Source organism: Diadema antillarum, unplaced genomic scaffold (genome assembly GCF_040938485.1).
Source record: "Diadema antillarum isolate AM-2024a unplaced genomic scaffold, OU_Dant_1.0 scf00000128, whole genome shotgun sequence".
Classification (NCBI taxonomy): Eukaryota; Metazoa; Echinodermata; class Echinoidea; order Diadematoida; family Diadematidae; genus Diadema; species Diadema antillarum.
The window spans coordinates 5,986,095-6,013,291 of record NW_027271017.1 but is presented as its reverse complement, the minus strand read 5'-3'; the positions used below and the strand labels follow the sequence as shown (position 1 = coordinate 6,013,291).

General features: G+C 38.9%; 1 protein-coding gene across 1 annotated transcript; it reads right to left on the bottom strand.

The window, feature by feature from the left end:
• Positions 1-257: 257 nt before the first annotated feature.
• On the bottom strand, positions 258-26,817 carry LOC139720432 (engulfment and cell motility protein 1-like). The gene is made up of 20 exons (XM_071631793.1): positions 26,751-26,817; positions 24,547-24,730; positions 22,228-22,389; positions 20,628-20,797; positions 19,383-19,482; positions 18,391-18,479; positions 17,312-17,380; positions 16,771-16,849; positions 15,703-15,753; positions 14,642-14,761; positions 12,380-12,481; positions 10,798-10,902; positions 9,445-9,553; positions 8,367-8,503; positions 7,483-7,712; positions 6,562-6,677; positions 4,935-5,039; positions 2,797-2,861; positions 1,337-1,414; positions 258-482 (listed from the first exon to the last, which is right to left on the bottom strand). Exons 2-20 carry the CDS (start codon positions 24,670-24,672, stop codon positions 285-287), a joined length of 2,211 nt encoding a protein of 736 aa, XP_071487894.1. The 5' UTR covers positions 24,673-24,730; positions 26,751-26,817; the 3' UTR covers positions 258-284.
• Positions 26,818-27,197: the final 380 nt, after the last annotated feature.

Here is a 27,197-nt window from a genome sequence, read left to right as displayed (position 1 = left end):
CGCTCGCAGTGGTAGCTACAAAGGGTTGGCTTCTCAGCCATGAAGAGTATACAGTGATTCAGGGTGTTTGTGACTCCGTAAAAGTTTACTGTAAAGTTGCGTTACATTTGTATAATGCCACAATTGCAAACACAAAATACAGAAGATCACAAGAATGCATATTTGGTCCTGTGCAGAATGTTTGTTGAGTCCGTGTTTGACATAACCATAGTCCTGTGAATGGGTGCATGGGGGTATTGACAATTATACACTAGAGTTGCATCGCCTCCCCCCTCCCCATTCATTCACTGGGAGTCACAAAAGTTGTAGTCCGTTGGGGGTGGGGGGATGACGGGCGGCTCCGTGGGGATGGGGATGTTGGCCGTATCCAGGAGGCGGATCTTCATCTCCATGCTGAGGAGAGCCTCCAAGTCGGATTCCATCTGGTTGCTGGCCATCGGTTTGCCTTGCAGAACGTTGAGACCATCCGTCCACATATCGAACTGTGCCAGGTGAAACAAAATAAGAGCAAGGTCCAAAATATTCAATATAGTCTTCTGTGTTGCCGTCAATCAGGGACATAAAACACTAACATAAAATCTAATAATATAAGATGATACAAGATAAAGCAATGATTCAGTAAGAGTCTACAACATCAAAAACCTTCCAGGAGAAATGATGGATCAATGTCTTTAAAGACACCTTGTGACCCTTTTAATAGTAGAAGATTACTTCGGTCATCTGACAACCATACTGGGAAAGGGGTTAGAGTGGTTCCCCCAATTAGGATTCTTCCTGCATTGTTAACTAGCATGTTTTCAGTCTTTTTAATAAAAAGTAAGTTTTTTTTTCTGAATTTCATTTAATAGCATATTTAGTATTCATAAGAAATTCTACCACCTTGAACCAAAATATGGTTCTCATTTAAGGATTATCATTTTACTGTATAGAAGTATGTTATTAGTAGTTGATCTGCAGAGGTTTGCAGTCCTAAAAAAGCATACAAGTGGATATTGCAATAATATAATACCCAAATATGTTTTACCGTTGTATATCATTTTTTTTTTTAAATCTTTAGGGTGCATGTCATTCAGTTGTGAATATTTATGCCTGCACAAATAATGTCACTAGCCTTTTTTCAAGGCTAACTTACATCTTACACATCAAAAACAACAACAAAACAACACAAAAACAATAACAGATATTTTCTAAGATTTGACAGAATGGAATGTGTAATGATTAGAAAATGACAACAGTGTCTAGAATCCCCCTTGGCCTAGCATTAAAGATGATATCAGCTACAGCATCTGGACACCAGTTTTGACTGGGGTGAATTCAGTTGCTGCTACCAACTCACAATTTCCTGATTGCGGGCAATGAAATCCAGGCGATGGTCCGGATGGTACAGGATTGAGAACGCCAGGTTTCCTTCACCCTGAGAAAGAACAATTCCAAGATGTCTATCAATCATATATCAAACTACAGACACTCAAGACATCAAGACTATGTGCAGAGTATTTCCATTAGGTATGGTGTGAAACAAAGTGTCTTTAACAAGATGCATAGGTTCACATGGACATTAATCCATAACTGAAGAGTAAAGTGCTTTTCCACCTCAGTCTTTCTCACATCACGCCGAGGAGAACTACCCAGATCTTGATGTTTACAGCTCAAGTGGGAGTTTTAAACCAGTGCTACATGAGGGTTGGTATTCACCTCAGGGGTTACAATTTGAATTTTAGTTTAGGATCGAGTGTGTTTGGTAAAACAAAACAAAACAAAACAAAGTTCCATACATACTGTCCTTCATGCAGTCAAGACCGAATGAACCAAGTCATTTGACAAGATTAACCAACTGAATGACATGACAAATATTTGTTGCAGTTATTACTGTCATGTTTTCCACTGTGTTTTTATATTTTCGTGTCACAATAGTCATTCAAATTGACAAAAACAACATGGAGTGCATTCACATTCTCCATGTAGGTCCACAAAATCTGGCAAAACTATCAGATTTTCAGGGAAATATTCACCTACTAAAATGTTGTCAAGGAAAAACCAAATGTACAGGTAATACAAGCATCAAAATACCTACTGAAAGCAAGTACAGTCTTCTTATCAGTACACTGATCATGAAGAGGGTTTGGGGATTATGTAAACTTGTGTCATTTTTATCTTATTTTCTTATTTTACTTTGTTTTGATTTTGATTTTGAAATACAGAGTGCACTCCTGTTATAACAAACACAGTTATAGTGAAAATCTCATATAACAAAGTAAAAATTCAGATTCCAAAATTACCATCCATACCATCTTTCAATATACTATATTGTATGGCTTTAAGAACGTTTTGATATGACGAAAGAGAACTGCCGGTCCCGAGAACTTCCTTAAAGGGGAAGGCTAGTAACTGATCAGTGGGAATCAGTGGAAATGCTGGGAGATGATTGTTCCAATCCTTATGGGATTCATTCAAGAGTTCATTGTATATCTATTGTTGTGTGAAAATGATTTGCTTCAGAACGGTCTCATATTCAAGTAATGTGCAGATTAATGCTCCGTCACTGACCAGGGACGCTAACCTGGAAGCATTAAACTGCACATTACTTGAATACGAGACCTTTCTGAAGCAAATCATTTTCACACAACAATAGATATACAATGAACTCTTGAATGAATCCCATAAGGATTGGAACAATCATCTCCCCGTATTTCCACTGATTCCCACTGATCAGTTACTAGCCTTCCCCTTTAAACAGGAGTCACCTGTACATAAATCTGAGGCATTGTGGAATAGAGAGAGGGGAGATTGACTCACTCTAATATTCCTGACATGTTGGCACTCCTTCCCTGTTTGTATTCCCTGGATGTCAGCAACAGGAACTGTGGTGGGAAAAGAAACCAAACATCTCAACAACCATCAAAAGCATTAATTGGTTTGGTTCAAAACTGCTGAAGTTCATTAACCTACACCCTTGTACATGAAGGGTAGGTCAACAGCAATAATCGTATCAATAAAATATCCATCATGTCAGTAAGTTGTATGCTGCTTCAAATTATACATTTTGTCCAATGTGTCTGTATCTATGGCAATTCCTTTATTTTTCAGCTAACAAAAGAGCATTTGCAATATTTACAAGCAAATACAATCTACATCACTTGTTAAAGAATATGAGATACAAGATTCCATTATAAAAGTCTCATTTTACACATAAATATCATATGTGTACATATGAGCGCAACTTTGCACCCTAACCTACCATGAGGTATAGACACACACACACAAAAGGACATCCTGGAACAAAAGGGGGCTACATACAGTTAAACTCGCCTAAGTCGACATCGCATATGTCGAATAATCGCGCAAGTCGATGATTTTAAAAAGTCCCGATTTTTCCCCATTGACTTACGTGTATTAATTCACTCACAAGTCGAATTTCGTAAGTCGAATACTCGCCTAAGTCGATGAAATTCCAAGAACACTTTCACGGAAAAACCATTAAATTCACTGTGCCTAAGTCGAATAAGATTTTATTGTACAATAAATCACTGTCAAAATCATGAGACGCCAGTTTTTGTTTACATAAGACCTAGCCCGACCAGACAGGTGACAAAAAAATGATCTAAAGTATCAAAATTAAAAGCGATGATGCGATTGTTGAACTCTCTTCGTGTTTGGAGGTACGCTGGTACAGCCGCGCTACGTATACGTGCAGCGACTGGGCTGTGTATAGTTGTGCGTACAGCGACTGGGCTGTGTATAGTCTGTGTATGTTTGCAGTCTGCGCTGTGCAGTGGATGGATGAAGCTGCAGAGTTTTCAAAGCGGAAAGTAGGGGGAAAGTTACGGGCACGGGTAAATCAGAATTACACCTCTACACGCATTTCAAGCCACGGTATGGTAAACTGGAATCAATCACTGCTCAAATATCGTTCATATTCATTTCTCCAAGGTTTAACAAGGTATAAGTAATCGGACCTGTGCCAATACTAATGCACTGTCCATGCAAAGTTAGCCGGCGGCCCTGCCGGGCGACCCATGCTGCGGCACACCTCTCCAGCTCTCGGCTCCAGAGTAGACAACATACATGTACATTTATACATAATGTACGTGTGGTGTAACTGTTGTTAAGTCGATTTTTTTCGACTTACGTACAAGTCGAAAATCGCCTAAGTCGATGTGTTTTGCTCAGTCCCGAGAAGATCGACTTATGCGAGTTTAACTGTATATGCCAAAAATAAATGACCTTGTTCACCCACCTTACAAAATATTTGTTATGTAATTGTTAGAACAGGAATGTTGTTATATCCGATCTTGTTATAATGCAAGTCCACTGTACTATGCTTCTCAGTGCTGTGATTTTTAACTTATGAAAAGTGGACATCAAGAAATAATGAACTCACAAACAAAGGATTTTACACTCTATTGTACACATTGTCAAGGACCATTTTCCTCAGTTGTTGTCTGACAGTTGCATCACTACATTATGCTTTGTCAACAAAAATGCAGATTTCTGCAAATTTGACTACACAGTGAAACCTCATTGTAACAAGGTAATTTTGCGGGTCCTATCCCTTTTATATTCCTCGGTTTTTATTCCTGGTATAACAAGATAACCAGTACAACAGGGAAATTTTGGTGGTTCCAAGCAGCTTGTTAAACCCTTCCTTACAGGAACCTGGTATACCCCCTCCCCCAAAAAGAAAGGTATGCCATTTATTTAGCAAGTCTAATTTTTCATGAATCGGGACTTCCCGACGTATCCGCGAGTGGTTGAATTCGCGATCATGGAGTACTGTACTGAACGAGAAATGTATATGCGTGCGTCACATTCATATTGGGATCAGAGTCATTATTTTTGCGTGTCTTTAATTTCGCGAATAGCACCTGACTCTATGACATTCGCGAAATATTCGGCGTATACAGTATATGAGAGCAGTATTGAAGAGAACTCACTCTTGTTTGTCAGTGACTCGTACGTTGGTTGGCTCTGAGGGTTCTCTGACTCTCCATGATGGATCATCTTGTGGTTGGGTGAAAGACGACAGTACCAGTACCGATCTAAAGTCACAAGAACAGACAAGTTGTATGTCCCCTCAGGTATTGTTGTTGTTTTTTTTTTAAGGGATCATACAGTTTTGGTTGAGACCTAATTTCAGGTTTCTAACATTTTTTTGGTGAGATAATGAGAAACCTCTTATGAAATATGAAAGAGCATGTGATTCTATGAGGAATTCAATGTTTATTTAATGAAAATTGGTTATGAAATGGCTGAGATATCCAAAAAAGAGCAATTCTGATAAAGTGTGGGACCCACACTTTATTATGATTGCTTTGTTTTACTTTGTTTTTGGATGTTTCAGTCATTCCAAACCCGATTTTCATCAAATAAACTTTGAATTCCTCTTAAAATGGTATGCTCTATACTATATCATAAGTGTTTTCTTGGTATCTCGCAAAAAGTAGAAAGCCCAATTCTCATCTCCACCAATACTGTACCATCCCTTTAATATATATATATCCATGTAGTGCTGTAGGATGACCCAAACGGTTCCATGACATTTGCTCGACTGTGACAATTGCTCCCATGAAATATCTGCACACTAAACCACACATATACTCTACCCATAAACATAACCCCAACTCAAATCCTAATCCTCACATCAAACTAAACCTGAAACCCTATCACAACCCTAACCCTAACCCTACGTCCTTGGAGAAAATTACACCGCAGCAATTGTTGCAAGAGTAAATGTCGTGTCACCATCGCAAACATAAATAGGTTTATTACACCTTGACAATTACATTTGCAAGCACTTGCTATAATACTTCAATTCACAGATGTACTACGCTTGGAAACTCACATGAATATGAAAAGTGTGATCTGTATCAACAGACCAGCTTCACAACATATTCAAAATTAAATGCATACCTTCACAACACAGAATCTCTCTATATACCACTGAAAGCTCGCTTGGGGTTTGCAAGATATAGCAACGAGTACACGCAAAGTGCATTCCGAGTATTGAAATGCAATTGTGTGCAAACAGATGGACTAACTTTTCACTAGTTGCTAGGAGGAAAAAATACAGAACTGGCTAATTGCAGTTTGTTAACATGACAATGGTCACAATTGTGTATCAGTGACAGGCCAGTGCTATTGCTATTGTCATCTATATTGAAATAAGAACTGCAATAAAGTAATTCATGAAAGATGGTCCACGAGCATGACTGAAGTGAGATTGATCTAAGGCTATTCTTATTGAAAAATAAAGAAGAAGAGAGCATTATACACATGATCTAGTGGATTATTGAGAAGGGCACAGTCCTGAATACAAACAGCATATTTAACATTGATAGCCTTGATATCTTGCATGTTCCTTCAGAGTCTTCAAAAACTTCACTACATTTTCCAACTTATCTATCTCCTCAGCATCGATTTTTTTGTTTTTTTAACCCACATGCATTGCTGGTAACAAAAGGCATTTTTCACAGAGGGTTTATCATCCTGGCTTTATACAGAGTTGATGTTGACTGAATATGGACTTCTGTATGTATGAAATGAGTACAAGCGAAGACCTACCTTGGGCGCGACCCCTCTGGTTGTAGCGGTTAAACATGGTTCCCTCTACCAGGTACACCAACCTCTGCTGTCTGATCAGCTCCATAATGTCTGGCTTGATCTGGTTTCGCAGCTCACTGTCACAAACAAGGAAACATGCTTTTTGTTTGTTTGTTTTTTGTTTAAATTTCACAAGTTTAAGTGGTCACACTTTAATAGCATCTGGACATCTACTGACATAACCCCATATACTGTCATGTAGTGCAGACTCTGGTACTTCCATTATAAATTGTATTGACTCTGAACATATATTCCCCCAAGGAGGTTTTGCTTTTGCATTGGTTTATTGGTTTGTTGTTTTTACTTTAACAATACTACATGAAAACATTTCAGAATAGGTCTGTTGTGATAAAAGGAACAGTCAATCAGTTCTTGGTGGTAATCCAGATTGTAATCTGGACAAAGAATTTGTTTTACTGCTGCTGTTGCTGTTGTTGTTGTTGTTGCTGCTGCTGTTGTTGTTGTTGTTGTTGTTGTGTGTGTGTGTGTGTGCGCGTGTGTGCGCGTGTGTGTGCGTGTGTGCGTGTGTGTGTGCGCGTGTGTGTGTGTGTGTGTGTGTGTATGTGTGTGTGTGTGTGTGTGTGTGCATGTGTGTGTGTGTGTGTGTGTTTGTGTCTGTCAGTGTTAAGGATTTTCTGAGCACTTTTAGTATGCCAATAATACAATCATTTAGCAGCCTTTTAATAGAACATCAGTACATACTAATTGTGATAGAAAAAAAGAAAAAAAATATATATATATTTATATATATTCACATGTACATCTATACAACTTCTACAGTTTTTTATGTCAATAAATTTACCCAATTTATGGATGTCAACTTGGGACCCTTTTGACTTTCCCATGTTTAACTACAAGAAGGCATGGACCCCCGATACTCACACGACAGGCGTGGCGTGCGAGTTCCACTCCTCCTTGTCGTAGCGCTCCTGGTGTCGCAGCTTGAGGATCTCGTTGTAGTTGAAGTGCTGGAGCTTGGTCCAGAAGTTCTCCATGGTGGTGGGCTTGTAGTGCTCCACTGAGGGCGTCTTCAGGCCCTCCTTCATCTGCTCCATGCTGCTCTGCTTCACCTTCAGCGAGCGCTCGATCTGGTCCTGGACCACATTCATCACCTGTGATTTGTGTTACGACATAACTGGTGTCAAATATCTAGTGCTTTCTAGGTGACTGCTACCAATTAAAAACACAAACAAACAAACACAACAAAATAAAACAGAATCAAGTGTAATTATTTGACTTACTGAAGTATATTTTTTGTTTTGTTTTGTCAATTGTTCATTGACTAATGAAAAATTTAGCATCAGTGTTTTGACAAAAAGATCAATGACAAAGTGATGACACAATTTCTGTGAGATGTGAATTGTGTACAAAATAGACTGCACAACAAATTTTTGTCGGCAATACTTATTTGGTTTCCATGAGATCATATAGAGAAGTGTGATAAATACTTAGCACAGTACATACAACTACAAGTGCACATTATTATATATATATATGCACACATACATTCACATGTGTATGTATGTATGTATGCATGTGTAGAGTGCATACATCCTGTGGGTGTATCCAGCTCAATAGCACATATCTCTGAGAGGTAATTAGTATGTAGTCAATGGTGAAAACTTATGCCCACTGGGCATGTTAGGCAAAATGAAAGACTGGTCACTAATTGCTCTCAGCCAATCATTTGATTACGGTCCATATAATCATGGTAATAAAAGGTGCTATTCCCTCAGTGAAGGAGACCAACTCCTCCTCCTTCCTACCTTGGGGAAGTCCTCCAGAGATGCCCTCATTTCCCGCCACGTCTTGTTGAAGAGCTTGATGCACTGGCAGAAGAACTCCTCAAAGGCATTGTCGCATGAGAAGAACATTGGGTAGTACTCCGCTCCTGTCTCAGTCGCTGGATAAGAAAGCCAACCACACAGACCAGGAAGAGAAGCAGTAACAGGTTTGTGAGCTTATTCATATGTTCATCTTTTTGTATGGGTGCCTCACCTTGCCTATCTGCACTGCCACATACAACGACCATTTCTATTTCTTTTCCAAAAATGACAATTGTTACTTTCATGTATATATCCTGTTGACTTATTGTCCACACGCTCGCTAGACATGCCAACATCAGATTGTGTGAAAAGAAATTGATATCAAGAAATCCCCCTGGTAAGTTATATGATGCTATATAAGTTTAAAACTGCAATCCGAATGCTAAACATGTGAAGTGGCTTGTGGAAATCACTGAGTGACAGGGTGTTTAGTACTAGTTACTGGCATGGACTAAAGAATGCTGTCAAAAAAAGTTTACATATTTCAAGCGAGCTCAGTTCTTGCCAAAATATGCAAATTTTGCCATACTAGCAAACATGTGCTGTCAGAGATGAATTTTGACTATTTTGGCAAAAACTGAGCTCCTTGATCCCCTGATATAAGACAAAATGAGACACCACATAACCTCTCCCTCTATATGCATGCCAGAAGTACACAAAATAGCAACACAACATGCACAACTAAAAGCCTTGCTAAAGGTGTCCCTAACAGTGCTTACTATAATAATTGCATTGCAATATTTTTGCACGAATACCCAGTAATTTGTGTGTGTGTGTTTTGGCAGGGTTTTTTTTGCACTGAACATCTCAAAGACTTGTTTGTGGGTTCTTGAATTCATGCTGCACATTTGCTTACTCATATGTTTTTATTAAATCTAAGAAAAAAAGGCAGACTTTGATTTGACAATTCCATGCATATTATTAATTCACTATGAAAATTAATGTGCCACGAATATTTCTGTATTAACAGTAAAGTACACACCCACATTACCCTTGCCTCCAATCATCACCCACTTACGTGCTTCACCGACCCGAAGAATCTCACAGAGCATCTTGGTGAGAGCGATGCTGGATTTTGCAAACGGACACTCGTGTTCATCGGCCCGAGAACAGTTTTCCAGCACAAACTGAGACGTAGAAAAAAATAAACAACAACAATGACACAAACAAAGTTTGAATGGTTTTGCATCCTCAGGACATTTGATGGCACTTCAACTTACTGCTCTTCTTCTTTAATTAACCCTGTAATTACCATTGTCAAAATATCTGTGAGGATTGTAATTTTTTTATTTGAAGGATATGGTTTTAAGAGGATTAATGAAGACAAAGAGACCATGCCCAGGTTCATGTCAAACAAATCTATCCCACTTCCAAAAAAAAAAAAAGATTTTCATTTTTGCACTCTGTCCATCAACATGTTGAATACTTTGACAAAACAAAAAGGCCATCTAATGCTAACACAGAACTGAATTATTGTTCTATCAAAATTTGTTGAGGACAATGTTTCTTAAAAATGTAAAGTATCGAGACATATATCTCTGTCACCTCTATTTGAACACCACTTTACATATGTAAAGCAAAGATTTCTGTATCATATCACACCAAAAGTACACTTGGTATTCACCCAGAATCTGATGATTCCACAGCAAGTGAACTCCACAATATCAGAGACTCCAACCCTAAGCACCTTCTGATCTGGAGATTCTCCCGCCTGAAACCCCTAGCAAACGGGAGACTCCAACTTGATGTGCACGAAGCGCACATCACGAGCATGAAGTTAATTGCAGTTTAGGGTTCTAGATGCTCTCTTGTTGTATCTAAGGCTTATTTTTCAACATACGATAAAATTAAGTAAGAAATCATTTCAAGCGGGAGAAATTAAATCTCAAGCGGGAGAACGGGAGATTCTGCAAAAATGGGCTTTCAGCGGGAGATCTCCCGTTGAAAGCGAGAGAGTTGGAGTCTCTGCAATATACCACTGCTGGCCACACAAAACACCACAGATGCAATGACCCCAATCTTGCACTATCTCTTCTGGTATTATCATGGATGTAATCACTGAGCTTTTAATCATGGCAATGACGAGCACCAACTCTATTCTTGGCAGGTCACAGGGAAATGGTGAGTTATCAATGGGTAATGTAAATTAGCCTTGAAAAAAGGCTAATGGCAGCTCTGCGGATTCAAAAAACTGTGGGGTATTTCATCACATGCCATCACTAACAACATCATTACACATAAACAGAAGGCATCTAATCATCTTCTTGAGTCAGACGCACTGAGATGTACACATGGTACAACTGACTTCTATGGCTTTGACGCATTATGGAAGTTGTTGTTGTTATTTTACTTTTTAAGGCGTGTGTCTTACCCTAGTGTAGTTCTCATTCTGGAAGTTGGCAAAGTGAGTCATGCACTCCAGAGCAAGGAGACCGGGAGGTACATCGAGGAAGTCCTTGATGGGGTTTTGGTAGTTCTGGTTACAGACAGCATGGGATGGCAGGGGAGAGTAGGAAGACAATAGTGTGATAAACGTTATTTACAGTCTGAGGTTAAAGACTACTTTCATTACTTCTGCTCATGCTCTCGCCCACTTGACTTCAAGCCCTAATTTTCTCTCCCTTCCAATAAAAGGAACTCTCTGTTTCTCCAATATAGTAATGGTGTCTAAAATATGTGAAATACTGGAATAAAGTCAGTCTAGTAATTGCAACCACTGAGTGAATGTCTCCTGCCTTTTGAATGCTTATACCCATGATATATACTTCATATACTAATTTAAAGAACAAGGATTTCTCACTGAGTTTTTGATCATCACATTGACCAGCACCAACTCTATTCTTGGGAGGGTCACAGGGAAATCATTGGATATCAATGGGTACCAGTAATGTAAACTAGCCTTGAATAAAGGTTAATAGCAACTCATTTAATAACTCATTTTCTCACTTTCAACAATATATACTTCATATACTAAAGTTAAAATAAATGGTAAGGCTTAGGAGGTAGTGGCTCATAGACCATGGTGTATCGACCATGTTGCAATCATTTGGCTTGGGTTCAAGTCCCCCAGTGAGTCTTGCTACAGTGTTGTCAGTAACCATGGTGTCGCCTCAAGTAATAGAGACATGACACTCACCTCCATCCCCACATGCACTAACAGACACACTCACACACATACTCGTCAAAAAAAACAGGGACATGATGCCCGCGGTTTGCCCAAGGTAACAAGTGATGGTCTCTGAATGGCTTCAACCAAGCATTTTATGCCATTCGAATACACCAACCAAATAAAAGAATTGCCGAGGAACACTAAAGTAACCTGCAATTCAAAAGCATCTTTCAAGGGCTTTTCATTTTTCAAGCAATTATATTCCGCTGTACTCCCCAGCATTGCATTTATGAATGCCATATATCCTGCGATTACAAACTTTGGACACATTAATGACCGAGTATACAGCATATCCTAGCATTCATCAAAACCAAGGTATTTTAATGAAAATGTGGAATTTATCCCTTGACTGTAAAACATTCTACTTCCTGATGGTGACAGATAATTCTCAATTTCAAGTCATCATGGACAGTCATACAATAACATGTACACAGAAATGAACCGAGAACCTGCAAGCGTACTACTCCTGGCACCACTTCGCTAGTATTAACCACTTAGTTAGAATTGACATGAGCTGTGCACTCTTTCACCCAGTAATAATAATAATAACACATCCATAAATATGTAAAACTTTACAGTTTCTGGATGGAATAGAATATGAGATAAAATATGATATAATGCAGGAACACCTAGAGAAAATTTCTATAGGAAATCAGACACCACATTCAACCTATTTTTCTCAAAAAGTTTTCCGCAAATGTGTGCTCTTTGCGGGACTTTTCTGGAAGTAACTACATTAACTGCGATATAAAGAGACACTCATGTAAACATTTGTCCAGCTCACCACAAAACCAAGACGTTTGAAATCGTTGGATGGGCCCCTTGTTATATCTGCGTCATGACCGAAGGCATGGGACCTCAAATCTTCAATGCAGTCCTTGTGTTTCTATGCATGGAAAAGGGAATAAAAGAAGGGGAAACAAGGAAAAGTAGAAATTATGCGGTGCGTAAAAGATGTTCCCGCCGGAAGTAGCATTTAGTAGCAAAATGTACAATATAGGTAAAAAGATCAAGGTCAAAGGTGAAAGAAGTCAAGGGTCAAAATTCTGTGTAGAAGTTTTGAAGCCCTCACCTAGTGCCATCACATAAAGCAAACGGAATCGAAATCGGGTTAGAAATGGCGAAGGAGTAGCATTTTGTAGCCACTGTACAATATAGGTAAAAAAAATCAAGGTCAAAGGTCAAAGAAGTCAAAGGTCAAAATTCTGTGTAGAAGTTTTGAAGCCCTCACCTAGTGCCATCACATAAAGCAAACGGAATCGAAATCGGGTTAGAAATGGCGAAGGAGTAGCATTTGGTAGCAAAATGTACAATACAGGTCAAAAATCAAGGTCAAAGGTCAAAGAAGTCAAAGGTCAAAATTCTGTGTAGAAATTTTGAAGCCCTCACTTAGTGCCATCACTTAAAGCAAACGGAATTGAAATCGGGTAACAAATGGCGAAGGAGTAGCATTTTGTAGCAAAATGTAAAATATAGGTCAAAAATCAAGGTCAAAGGTCAAAGAAGTCAAAGGTCAAAATTCTGTGTAGAAGTTTTGAAGCCCTCACCTAGTGCCATCACATAAAGCAAACGGAATCGAAATCGGGTTAGAAATGGCGAAGGAGTAGCATTTTGTAGGCAATGTACAATATAGGTCAAAAATCAAGGTCAAAGGTCAAAGAAGTCAAAGGTCAAAATTCTGTGTAGAAGTTTTGAAGCCCTCACCTAGTGCCATCATATAAAGCAAACGGAATCAAAATCGGGTTAGAAATGGCGAAGGAGTAGCATTTTGAAGCAAAATGTACAATATAGGTCAAAGGTCAAGGTCAAAGGTCACAACTGAAATTCTGTATACAAGTTTCAAAGCTCCCATGTAGTGCTATCATATAAAGCAAACAAAATCAAAATCGGGTTAGAAATGGCGAAGGAGTAGCATTTTGAACATTTTGATCACACACGGACGCACGGACAGACGGACACACGGACACACGGACACACGGACACACAGACACACACACGTACGGAGCCCGTTTCATAGTCCCCTGCTCGAACTCGTTCGGCGGGGACAAAAAAGCAACAACACAATGAAGGGTTCTAACATTTGACAGAGAATTATAATTTCATGTCAAAGAAGAAAAAAAAAATCCCTGAGGTGCATGTGCAATGCCAGTGCAACACACGGCTTCCTATACAAAATTAACTGACCTGTACACCTCATTAAGCCGTGAGATACGACTCTGCACATCAGTATTTCTGCACACACAACAGACAGGCTTTGGACAATCTTGTGACTTTCCTAAATACGGATCAGGTAAGTCTTGGCCGATTAGATAAGGATTCAGAGACCTGGCGTTTTTAAACAGAATCTATAGAGCTATAAACAATCTTATCCTCAGACATCCTGCAAAACAGAAGACACTAATTTCTTCTCCAACCTTCAAACAAAGACATATTTTGGTTGTGGTTGTTGTTGTTTTTTTGTGAAAACAGAATGAAAGTTAATTGCAAGCAGTTGAATACATAGTTCAGTACGAGAGCTTATTTCAGAAAAGTCACAGATTATCAAATGATTAACTGACATGCAAACTGCATCAAATATCGGCCAATTTCCAACTCTGATCAAATATGTATTGCACCTGCTGGCTTCAATTCACACAACTCTTTAAGCAACCTAAGCACTCTTATCAATGGAACCACTAATATCACTTCATCTGAGCTACTGATACTTATGAAATGTTAGCATACAGAGATGCAAATCTTACAAGCATCCAGCTTTTTGAACTCTCCTCTAAGTTTTGCTTTAGCCGGATTTTAAGTATCCAAACAATTTTCCTTTAAGTTTGATAGTTGTATTAATATTTGTATGGAAATCCAAATGGGATTGTCTTGATTTTCATATTTATGTATATAAAATTATTCCTTTTATGTCAATGTACACCTTTTTGTATGTATATCTGTGCAAGTTGACCATTGGTTGCCATTCAGGTTTTAATGAAGACCTTTTTCAAACTCAATTTTAAATAGGTAATCCATTTCATCTTTTACATTTCACCATGTCTCAACTTACTGCACTGCCGGGGTCAATCTGTGTCATACGTCGCTTCTCCAAGAGGTTAAATGACAGCTGTTGGAAGACGTAGAGCTGATGGGTCATCTCGGTTCCGATGTTCTGTGATCGAATTATTTTCTGGTAGGTCAAAAAAGCAGACACACACAAACAAACAAAAAAGATTAAGAATAAAACATTTACTGTGATATTCATAATAACAGCATAACATCGCACTTAAAAACACATACAAAGAAGTCCATAATACTTTCATACAGTTGAATTTAAGATTCTCACAACTTGTTGAAGAAATAGAATGGAGAGTTCTGTTGTTGAATCATAGCTTGCCTTTGCTCTACTAACATATCATGAAGTAATCATATGAAATAAGTATGGTAATGAAATACTAGTGCATCACTTTGCAATTGCAGATGATTTTAAAGGTAGAGAATCCCATTTGCATGCCTTAAATGAAGAGTTGTATAAACACAGTGGTATGTTGAAGAGAGTATCATTTTAGAAACTCCCATAAAGTATTGAAAGTGGAAGGTGACATTTAGTACATTTTTATTGACCGTTAGATTTTGAATTGAATTCTTTTCGGGGCTCACCGTAAATTCCAGTACACTTTTGTACATTACTAGGCTACCTTTGCAGACCCATGCACTGCATGTGTGTCCATCATGTATATTTTGTGAATAAAGTTCATCAAAACTTACAAACATTTCTATATACATTCTTGCCACACACTTCATATGTTATTACATCAGCTCTTATACTTTTAGATTTGTGTTTATAGATAAAAAAAATACAGAAGACTGCAACAAAAAGGCTTAAGTGTGGCTGACACACAGAACTACTGAGTAGTTGAGTTTTGTGTATTATTCAAATCGTAGATAACTGTTGACTTCCAAATTTCTAAGCAGTGGCCTAAACAAGTCCCCTGAGGTTCATATTTAATGTTTTGCTGCATTTTGGGAGTTCTGTAAAAGGTATCCCCTACCTTTAAATACGTGTCACAGATTGAAAGTGAAATTATGCAAAATAACTGAGTTATTTCACTATTTGAGACAATATGTTACCTCCATGATCACAACCCTGATATTCTTGGCTGACAGAGCTTCCTCAAAGCGCTGCAGAGAAAGAAAAAAAAATTAAAGTGTCAGCAACAAGAACTATATGCAATAAATGCAATTTTGTAGGCATATGGGCAAGGAGAGTGGGACAATAGCTACAGTGAGAAAGAGGGAGGGTGAATGTGAAAGAATGATCATGTTTGCAAAACTGATCTAGATGGAAACACACACACATACACTTACAGGAATAACAAGTAAACTAACAAAAACCTCTCAAACACATGTAGTCACAGGAGCCTCTGAAGTTAATGGCCCATGGTACACATTTCCTTGGGGATAAACATTGATGCAAAAACCACACATCTCAACAGAGATGTTCACCAAACTGATACAGTTATGCAGAAAAACTTGTTACTACTCTGAAAAGTAAACCAGCACATATTTTACGATATGTTTGTTTGTTTGTTTTACCACTATCAAAACACTGATTCAAGGATTGAAATATACTGTGCCTGCAGAAGAATTTCACATAACTGACTTCTGAACTTTATGCACATACATGTAGATCAAGTCTAAGTGCACAATGACTGAGCAAGGGGATCTCAACAAGGGTGTATTACTGCAGGATTCCTTACTTTCAGCCACAACAGCAAATTATCAGAGAATCACACACACTTTGATTTCACACAAAAGCAACCTCAGATCCAATTTCCCACCAAATCACAGAGATGTCTACACTGGAGTCTTTTAAAAGGATTTAAAAACAATATGGAAGAAATAATTGTGTATGATATTGAAGGAGCTTTGGACAGTGACATAATTACACAGCTCATTGGAGTCTTTGGCTGAGGTGAGATACAAAGACCTCTCCTTGATGCAAATTTGATTGCCATAAGATGGTCAGGACAAAAAATATATAATTTACAATAACCAAAATGTCTTGCAATTACAACATGAAACGTGTGAAATGACCCCACTGCAAGTCCTGCACAATTTCACATGAAAAGGTGTGTTGAGCTTTTCTTACAGCCATGAATACAGGACAAGACAGTATTCCTCTGTTGCCATGGTTACCTTCTTTTTGTCCTCTGGTGCTTTGAGGCACAGGGCATTCATCAGAGCCAGGCAATTCTGCTGAATTCCCTGGTTTTGGCTACAACAAAGAAAAAAGACAGGACAAAAAGGTCATTGCTTAAAGATGCCCATACACCAACCTGCATTTCTAAATTAAAATATGAAACATTCTTTCACAATTGCCTACATATTCTTCACAGCACATTTTCTCTTGTCTCTCCTACTTAATGATAACAAATACTTCTACTACTACTTCTATACTATTACTACTACTACTACTTCTACTACTACTAATAATAATAATACATGTAATAATAATAATAACAACAACAACAACAACAACAACAACAACAATAATAATAATAATAATAATACAATAATGATATTAATAATGATAATATAAGATACTATCAATGGTATTAACATTCCATCATCATCATATTGTCCGTCATCATTTCCACTGCTACCGTCATCATTATCATCTTCACCATCATATAAATAGGAATAAATGGATAAATTATGACAAGAAATGGAACCAAACCTGTTTTCTAGGTGTGGGGCCATGTTGTGGAATGTAATCTCATTGGCAATCACATTGTAGAGCTTTACACTGCAAGGGAAAAAAGAAGTGTTTTCACAGTAAATCTCACAACTACATGTATTGAGGTAGATCATGCATACACAGTAATATGGCTGCTTGGGCTAACATTGCTCAAATGTGACTGATCCTTAAATGTTGTTCCTGCCCAATAACATGATTCGGCACATATTGTAAATGTCCCCTAACACCTTGCATTCCACCCAAGAGTAATAGCTGCACTGTATTCTGATGAGACTAAACACTCTTTTTTCACTTTGAATCTCATTGACACAAACATATTATACAACTCCTGTTCAGCAATGTTAAGAACACCAAGTTTAATATGCGAGTTTGTAGTTTCACTTAGCACACAAGCAAAAATAAAAGGTCATTTGTACTATCAAACAGGCATGTTGACTTTTAAATTCACTGAAGTAAGCATCTGTGACGTAAAGATAATTTATATAATTCGAATGAATGGTGTTTGCCAGAAATCCGCCTCACAGCAACAAAGTGCTCACAAAAGCCTAGTATTTGGCAATATTAATATACAATGTAAAAAGTTTGTTGATGTCTTCTCTGCCTATCTAGTGTTCTATTGGATGTTTCGTTAAGCAAGCTTATGCACTACTGCATAAGCTGTTATTTTAGCGCATCAATATTTTCACGAATGAGGAGGTCACATACATTTTCGCGAGATGTTGTTTTTGCAATTTGACACCGAGGCTATCATGAAAGTGCATTATTTTCCTAGCGTATGGCGACATTTCGCGTGTTATTAAATTCGCGGTCCAACAGTGATTTGTGAAATTCACGAACCCACATGAAAATAAAAGCTTATACAGTATGTCACCTTGAAAAAGAGTGAAGGGCTAACTAACCGATAAAAAGAAAAGGCCATTTGCATAAATACACAAATGAAGTAATTATGAAGTGATTTAATTCATTGTGATGGCATCATAAACTTGTGTGTGTGTGTGTGTGTGTGTGTTTGTGTGTGTGTTCCACAAGCCATTCCTCCTTTCTGTCATACAGCATACCTGTTGAGGACGCTGCTCTCCAAGATGTTGAGCGCCCTCTGTGTCACCTGAGCATCAGCACTACCTGATTTATTCATAAATGAAGCAATCTAGGCAAACAAGAAAGCACGGAAAATTATTTTAACAGATTCACAGTCAATTTGCATTCTACAGAGAGAGCCAAACATATATGGGTTTGTTTGGTTTTGAATTGGAAACATTTTAAGCACAAAGCACATTATGGAGTATTGTTATTTCACATTTGTTTTTTTCTGATTGTGAAGCATCTTAAGGAGAGGACAATGAAAACTTAATACTGAAACTCTATCCTTGAATGTCTGTAGATTTGGTTCTTTGCACTGTTTAGGTACAAAGCACATTATGGAGTATTGTTACTTCAGGTTGTTGTTTTTTTTCTGATTGTGAAGCATCTTAAGGAGAGGAACAATGAAAACTTAATACTGAAACTCTGTCCTTGAATGTCTGTAGATTTGGTTCTTTGCACTGTTTAGGTCATCTAGGTACACTCCACAACACACATAAAATGCTTTTAGAACCGATACCATAAATGCATGCAAGAAAATATCCCTGTACTTTAACAGTTCGTTAAACAATATCATAGCTCATTAATATTTTGCATTCTTATATATTGTATAAACACATTAATCAATAGCTGGTAAACAAGTATTTTTCTTTTCCAGGGAAAGGGGTAAGATTCTTATAAATTGAACAAACACATTAATCAATCGTTGGTAAACAAGTATTTTTCTTTCCAAGGGGTAGGGATAAGATACAAGAGAAAGTACATAATTCATTGTAATATTCTGGATTTACCTGGTATCGATAATTACAATAAAGATTAAATGGAAAAAAAAATAACCACAGTTGTAAGGTTTCATTAAAATGCTCATGACAACATAATGTGCTATGATGCCTTACAAAGAACCTTAAACTGCTGTAAGCATCACAAGCTCACTGTATTAAAGACACCTCATACAACAGCTGGTACTTACCTTCTTCACAAAGTTAGGGGAGAGTGTATCCCAGGAAATGACATTGTGGTCCATCAGCTCAATAAATGACTGGAGTGTCAGGGCCAGCTGATCCCCACTCCTGTTATCATCAATAGAAAATCAAAATGGGGTTCCGGCATTAGCTTCTGACAAGAGAGGACATTTTCACTGGCAATGTGCTCAGGCATCTGTGGCGATTCTAGAGGATAGATCCTCGCATTGAAACCAGAGTCAGAAAATTTTGAAGTGCTATTCGACACAGTGCCCACGTATGACTAGTATTGATAAAGTACAAGCAGGCAGACAGAACTGCAAAAGTTTCATCAGAATTAGAAATAGGTAACTTACAAAATTGTCTATGTCTTTTCCACCAAATTACATCCCTCACATTAATTGTTTCAATGTATGGACATCTATGGATTCTTACCCATTGAGGACGGACTGATTTTGCTACAACACGCATTTCCCATAGACACCTGCCCGAGTATACTCGGGACTCGTCCTCAACGGGTTAAAGGGAAAGGAGGGAATACTTGCTGAATCGCCAACAAACTGAATTAATTTTCCCATACTTTTATTTCCAAAATAAAGGAGGAGTTGTTCAGTTATGACAACATCATTTAACACAATTTGCTTATATTGCTACGACTAAAATTACTCCTTTTTTGCAAACAAATTTGACACTCTGTATGTAATCCATGACTTTGAGATCTGTGGTCCGATTTTCATGAGACCTCTCCTGTTGTTTCTTTGACAATTTATTCTTATTGTTTACCCATTAGTAACTGAACCAAACGAAACCGCCCCTCTGATTACTCCCTAAAACACCCGAATCCACCTGTCTGCCTTTTTACAGTTTTATGCTTTACCATTTTTATTGTTTTCATATATATAATATATAGTTACGTACTTTGAAAGAGGTCAAAGGTCAACAAAATTATGTCAGAATTACTTCTGTGACACACCAGTCTCCTGGTAAAGTCTTAATAGGCTTTCAAATAAACATAACTTATAACAGACAAAAATAAACATGCAATGAGCTATTTTACATCATTTAGAAAGTTATCGAAATGATAGTAATATTGCTGTACCTTCTAGGGAACAACAGGCCATCATGTACGGAATCTTCAGTTGCTAAAGGGTTAAAGCAAACTCAGCTAAAGTGTGGGGTTCCTTTTAAGGTTGGCTGAAAGTGACAAATTGAGCAAATTTCACCAGGGTTGTCAACTTAAAAACAGAACTTACTGGGAGCCTTCCTCCACCATCTTGACCAGGAGGTCGATGCCGTGATTCTGGATGAACTCGATGGCGAACGTCAGGTCGGTGGAGGCTGTTGAGAGTCGAACGAGGGCAGGCTTGATGTCCTCTGGGGTGTTGGACTGCAGCTTGTTGTAGATATCGAGTGCCGCCTTGTTCTATATGAGCACAACAACATGGTAGAACATGGTAAAAGAGAGACACATTTTGTAACCAGCCTAAAGGGCAGACTGTTGGTCATAGAGTATGCACATACATGTACCTGTAGTACGTCGAACCTGTCTATAGCGGCCACTGAAAAATCCCCCCCCCCCCCCCCCCCCCGAGAGAAAAACCCTGTTATAGACCCTGTGTATAGTGGCCATCTGTCTAACACGGCCAGTGGCCACAAATTTGTTTCCCGCGGTAGATTTTAACCTGTCTATAGCGGCCACAGACCCGATGGAGCCTTCGCCGAGCCGGTAATTCAGCATGTTTTTTTGCTTTGTAGCCGTGCCAGTCATTCCTGGGCAATGTTCAGTGATTGCCACCGCTGCATTCTTTACTCATTCAGTCATAATAATGCACTAACGTTAAGCTTTCTTCACGACTGTACACATGCTACTGTGCAAGAATTTCATATACACCAGCATTGTTCAATGCATGAAACACACATGTGCATACGTATATACACATACATGTACTACATGTAAGTACTTAAAGACGTATACAACAATGATACATGTACATGTAGGCAATGCACACAAAGTTGGATAACCTGTCTATAGCAGCCACCTATCTATAACAGCCACTCTTTTTATCTCCCTTGGGTGGCCGCTATAGACAAGTTTGAATGTACACATTTGACGTACAGTGGTATCTTTTCCTACAAAGGTTAATGTGATATGCAGTTAAAACAATTTTGTACTGATGATTTTATCTGCCTACTGGAGAGGCCAACAATTTTGCACATTGTACAGAAAGCTTCCAGCATGCTTTCTCTCCATCAAGAACATCACTCACTACAAAGTGTGTTCATAAGTTGGACACATTGGTACAGTGGTATTATATGGCGATGGTTCATAACAGCACAAAAGGCTTAACTAACAGTGCTATTGAAGGCAAAAACTTGACTGCAATTACCAGGCGGCGTCGTGTGTTAGTATTGTGTTGTAATGTCTTGTTGCATTGGTTGTTGTGTTGTGCCATTTTGTCTTAATATACAGCCACTATAAAAAAAAAAAAAACTCCCCCAAAGGAAAGACATATTAAAGACCCTGTCTATAGCAGCCACCTGTATACAACAGCCACTATTTTTCATCTCCCTTAGGTGGCCACTAAAGACAGGTTCAACTGTGTTACTCCAATTCCGTTTCATTGCCATTAGTGATTCCTGTATGCCTTGTCTTTACTTGTAAATTTGTTTTTTAGTTCAATGTTTTTAAATAAGAAACTAAAAAAACCAGCAACATGACATTCCACAAACCACTGGGGCATCGGTGAAGTGTGGTTTCAAGCAAATCAAACACAAACACAGCACATGACCACGCCCTTGACATTACAAGGAAATGTTTGCATGTAGAGAAAGACAGGAAGAGAATATTCTCACCGGTGAGTCTGTGAGTTTGAGCATTTCTCCATTTTGAAGGTCCTTGCGGTTCGTCTCTGTGATGTATTTCTCGCCCTCGCCCTGCAGCGCGTAGTCCGAGATGGCGGTGCTGATGTTATACGTGGAGCACACTTCTTCAATAATCTCCTTCAACGGCTTGCTCTGGTAGAAATTACAACACATAATGGTGGATACAGATAAATGACTAGGGATGAGATGACATAGTGTAAAATATCTACACATAGGGGAGATAGCTGGATAGGGAGGAATATTAACATATTGATGGTCAGGAAGGCCAGAGAGATAGATGTGTATTTAGAACAGATACACATATATGTGTTGTGTTTTGGTAGTGCTTTATTTTTGTTTGTTTGTTGTAGTTGTTAGTTTGTTGTTGTTGTTGTTGCTGTTGTTGCTGTTGTTGTTGTTGTTGCTGCTGCTGCTGCTGCTGGGTGTTTTTTGCTTTGCTTTGTTTTTGTTTTTGTTTTCATTTTGATGATTTGTGGCATATTTTGCAGATTTTCCAAGTCAGCTCATGTTAACAAAATGGACAACATCGGAAAAAATATTGCCCCCTGTATCACAGATGCACTGTATATCATAATCCAAAGTGGGATCCAAAAAGGAATGACACTTATTTCTCAGTCCCTCACTACAAGTCCAAAATTCATGCAATTGAGGAGATAAATCATCATTTCCTTCTTCCCTTTTTGATGGTAGTCCACATTCTATTCACACAATTACACCGACTTCCTATTTTCTTCTCACTCTAAACATTCACTTTTCACTGCTTCTACTAGTCTATATGCATCATAGTTTCTTGGGATACATGAGAAAAGCATGATAACAAACAATGACAACTAATATCCCTCTCCTGAAATCTAATTTTCATTCAAGAGCTTTCATCTGGAATTATGATGCAGAAAAGAGTGCAATAGTTAGACATGTTGTAGGTGTAAGTTGCTCTTCTTTTCTAAATCTCATAAATGATAATCTACCTGTGTGGGGGTACATGCATTCCACATTATTCATTGCAAAGAGCAGAGTGCTGCCTGGTGAAGTGGCCAACCACCTATCTTTGGTTACCTAGCCACACAAAAATACATGTAGTGCATTTATCTTAACCCGTTGAGGACGGTTTGATTTCGCTACAACACGCATTTCCCATAGACACCTGCCCGAGTATACTCGGGACTCGTCCTCAGCGGGTTAAAGCATGAAGCCTGCACCCTACTGGATGAAGAAGAAGAACTAAAGACTTTCATAGGCAATCATAGCAGTCGCCTGATGGGCTTAGGCTTCTACAAACAAGCATCAGGCAACCAGTATCTGGCATCTAAAATAACAGTATATTTAGAATATCATAAATGTGACAATCCAGCAGCTTTGCAGGAAGAGGCAGTTTTCGGAGCACATTCAAATTATATGAATATCTTATAAACAGAGGTTGTTCTTGACAATCTGAAAGCTTTGAATGTCATTTTGATAAGAAGAGCAGGTCAATGGAATAGTTTGTCTCTATGTTCCCAGGAATGAAACATCCATGAATTTGAAAACATCACGAAAATGGCCTATTTGTCCAATCATTTCTGTACTAAGACCCCGTTTACAGCGAGTGAAAGGGATGGGCTCGGCCGCGGCCAAGCCCGGAATTCATTTCACTGTAAAAGGCCAAATGTGGTACCAAAATCGGCCGCGCATTTGGCCAAGCTCTGGAGGCAGTCTCGGCCCGGGCTCGGCCCGGCCTTTTCTCACTGTAAACGCAAACTGGGCCAAATGTAGTACCAAATGCAACCGGCGCGCTCCCAACAATAGTCATTGTTTACAAGCAGAGCACCACTACGACAAAATATTGAAAGGTTTGAATAAAAAGCCCGGGCCGAGCCCACCACTGTAAACGGACAGAATTGCGGGGCTGAGTACCGCAACTGAGGCCGGGCTTGGTCCGGGCTCGGCCCAGCCCTGCACTATAAACAGGGTCTAACATAACATACAATTAATGAAATGCATTGGAAATTTTTGAAATTTCATAGCAGAATTCAAGTACACATTTTACTCTGGCTGCCTTGTAATACAGCCACAGGCTTTACATGTTGAAATGCATTTCTGCATGCTGGATTTTATGTATTTTATTATTCCAGCACTTTTCTTTTTTCTTTTCTTTTCTTTTTTTTTTTGGGTGGGGGGGGGGGGGGGGGAAGGTGGATCAAGGTATGGAGTGCAGAAGTAGGCAACCATCATGTGGAATTCTGGTAATACTGTCATCATCTGGCTTGAATGGGCAGCAACGCTACAGATTAACTAACATCATTGTCTCACCTGATCTAAACAATACAGCGTGCCACTCTTCCCATCCATGACAATGGCCAGACGTATGATGTTTGGATCGGCCCTCTGGTTGGGGTCAATCAGAGTCAGGGTCACTGGCTGCGCCTGCATGGTCATTTTCTTGTGCTCTCGTCTCTGTCTTTCTAAACACTAATTTCCTCTCCTGTGGACAAAGCTGCAACGATCAAACAAATGAATAATGTCACACAAAACAAGAACAGAACAACTTATGAGAATTGGCAGGTCTAATAAACCAAGTTTCCCTTTGTACCTCAAAAATAAAACAAATGACCAACAATTGAGCAAAGCATCACATTTTTTAGTTGGAAAAATAAGCAGAGGCCCATTATAATGCCAACTTAAAACAGTGGGTAGTACTAATAGTAGTGGTCATCAGATAAAAAATTACAATGTATGCCGAATATTTCATGAGTTGGGAGCTACCGCACCGGTATTCGTAATTCGTGAATTTTTTTTTTTTTAATACATGAAATTAATACTCAGCAAGCCAATGATGCCCCAATCCCACATCAAAAGCAGAAAACAAGAATACAACTGTACTTCCTATCCTATTTAAGACCATGGTTTGATGTAAAAACTTAACTACAAATTCATGTCCTTTAATTATCGATGTCCGACACATCAGTTCGGGAAACCCACTCACAAGGGGGGCCCCTCCTTATAAGTAACCCGTCCCCCTTACAAGTAACCCCGTCCCCCTTATAAGTAACCCCCGGGGCACCCCTTATAAGGAGTCTCCACGCTTTTTTGCAATGCAACGCGAAAATGAAAGGACTGCGGCAATTCGCTTGATTATGTCCATAAAGCTTCACAAGTTTCCTAGTTACTCACGAAATTTGAGCAAAATCGGTTTGAGGCATCATATCTAAAATCATGGATTTAAATGCAATGTCAAACGACCCATGCGAATGCTGAAATGCGAGCGATTACTGGCGCGAGTGTCGCCAGGCGCGGCGGCGCGGCAATGCTTGAGTGCAGACGTGGCGACTGAGTACATGTACTCAGTACATGTACATGTACTCAGTCGCCACGTCTGCACTCAAGCATTGCCGCGCCGCCGCGCCTGGCGACACTCACGCCAGTAATCGCTCGCATTTCAGCATTCGCATGGGTCGTTTGACATCGCATTTAAATCCATGATTTTAGATATGATGCCTCAAACCGATTTTGCTCAAATTTCGTGAGTAACTAGGAAACTTGTGAAGCTTTATGGACATAATCAAGCGAATTGCCGCAGTCCTTTCATTTTCGCGTTGCATTGCAAAAAAGCGTGGAGACTCCTTATAAGGGGTGCCCCGGGGGTTACTTATAAGGGGGACGGGGTTACTTATAAGGGGGACAGGTTACTTATAAGGAGGGGCCCCCCTTGTGAGTGGGTTTCCCGAACTGACATAGGCCTATTGAAAAAGATTTTTTTTTTTTGGTGTCATTTTGTCGATGCAGTTTTGTCCAGCTTCACTCAAGCCTTGTGAACTAGAGCCATATATGCTTAAGATACGAAATTGCATTAATTTATACTTTTAAGACCTTCCGTCATCAATTCAATTTTTGGGCAAGTCCCACAGGCCAGGTTCACTGCACTAAAGAAGAATAGCCTTTTCCCGACTAGAATATTTTATAAAATAGCTTAGATATTAGACGACAGTCTACATCACGTCAACATCATGCTAACTAGACCCTAAACCCCGGCGCGGGCGGGGCGCTGTAACCAGTACGGGTTGGGGTCGCTGTTGCGGTTAAATTAACTTTCTAGACCCTGATAAAATTAAACGAAAGTAACATAATAACTTGGTTAGATCTAGTCATAATAGGGAAAGAAAAGACAAAAATTTGCCCCTAGAAATCTCGGACTAACATTCTTCATCTAATTTTATTTGTGTTGAATTTACGAAAGTTTGGTAGGCTTCTTATTGTTGGTGTTGCAATGTTTTCTCGAAGGCCATATCGAAAAGGGGCATCACTAACATCAATACACACGTGTGGGACTGCACCAAGCCAGGTGTGTATTTTCGCTGACAAGTTTCAACTCAGTTGACACATACGAAAACATAACACTTGGATTCTATAGTCCAGTGAGAATTTCTGCAGTAGAGTCTTACATTACAATTTGCCACAGGAAGTTATCAATCCCTCAATGTTCTGTCATCAAATTAGTGATAGACTGACTGACTTACCCGTCCAACGAAACGCGGAAGTTGTCTTTTTTTTTACCGACAGATGCTAGATGATACCTACTGCTAGCTAGTACTGGAGGTATCTGATTGGGATATGATTTAGCGAGTGCACAACCAGCATACAAAAGCAAAGATCGTATACAGCAGCACCAGCTGGCGCTAGCTATGAGCTGCATCGTCATCATCATCATCATCATCATCATTGAATTCACTGGTGACCTTCAGTCCGAAGTTTTGCAACTGCATTGAAAGTTTGCAAGCTTTACAAAGTTAGTAAATAATTACTTCACAAACCGCCAGACCTATAGGCCTATACAGGCAACTTTTGTAGAAAGAAGATATTTTATGCATGTAGATCTTCACATTATCTCCAAAAAACAACAGCATCAGAACCCCATCTTGAAGTGGCCATTGATCTACATAAAGACAGACATGTTTTAATCTGTG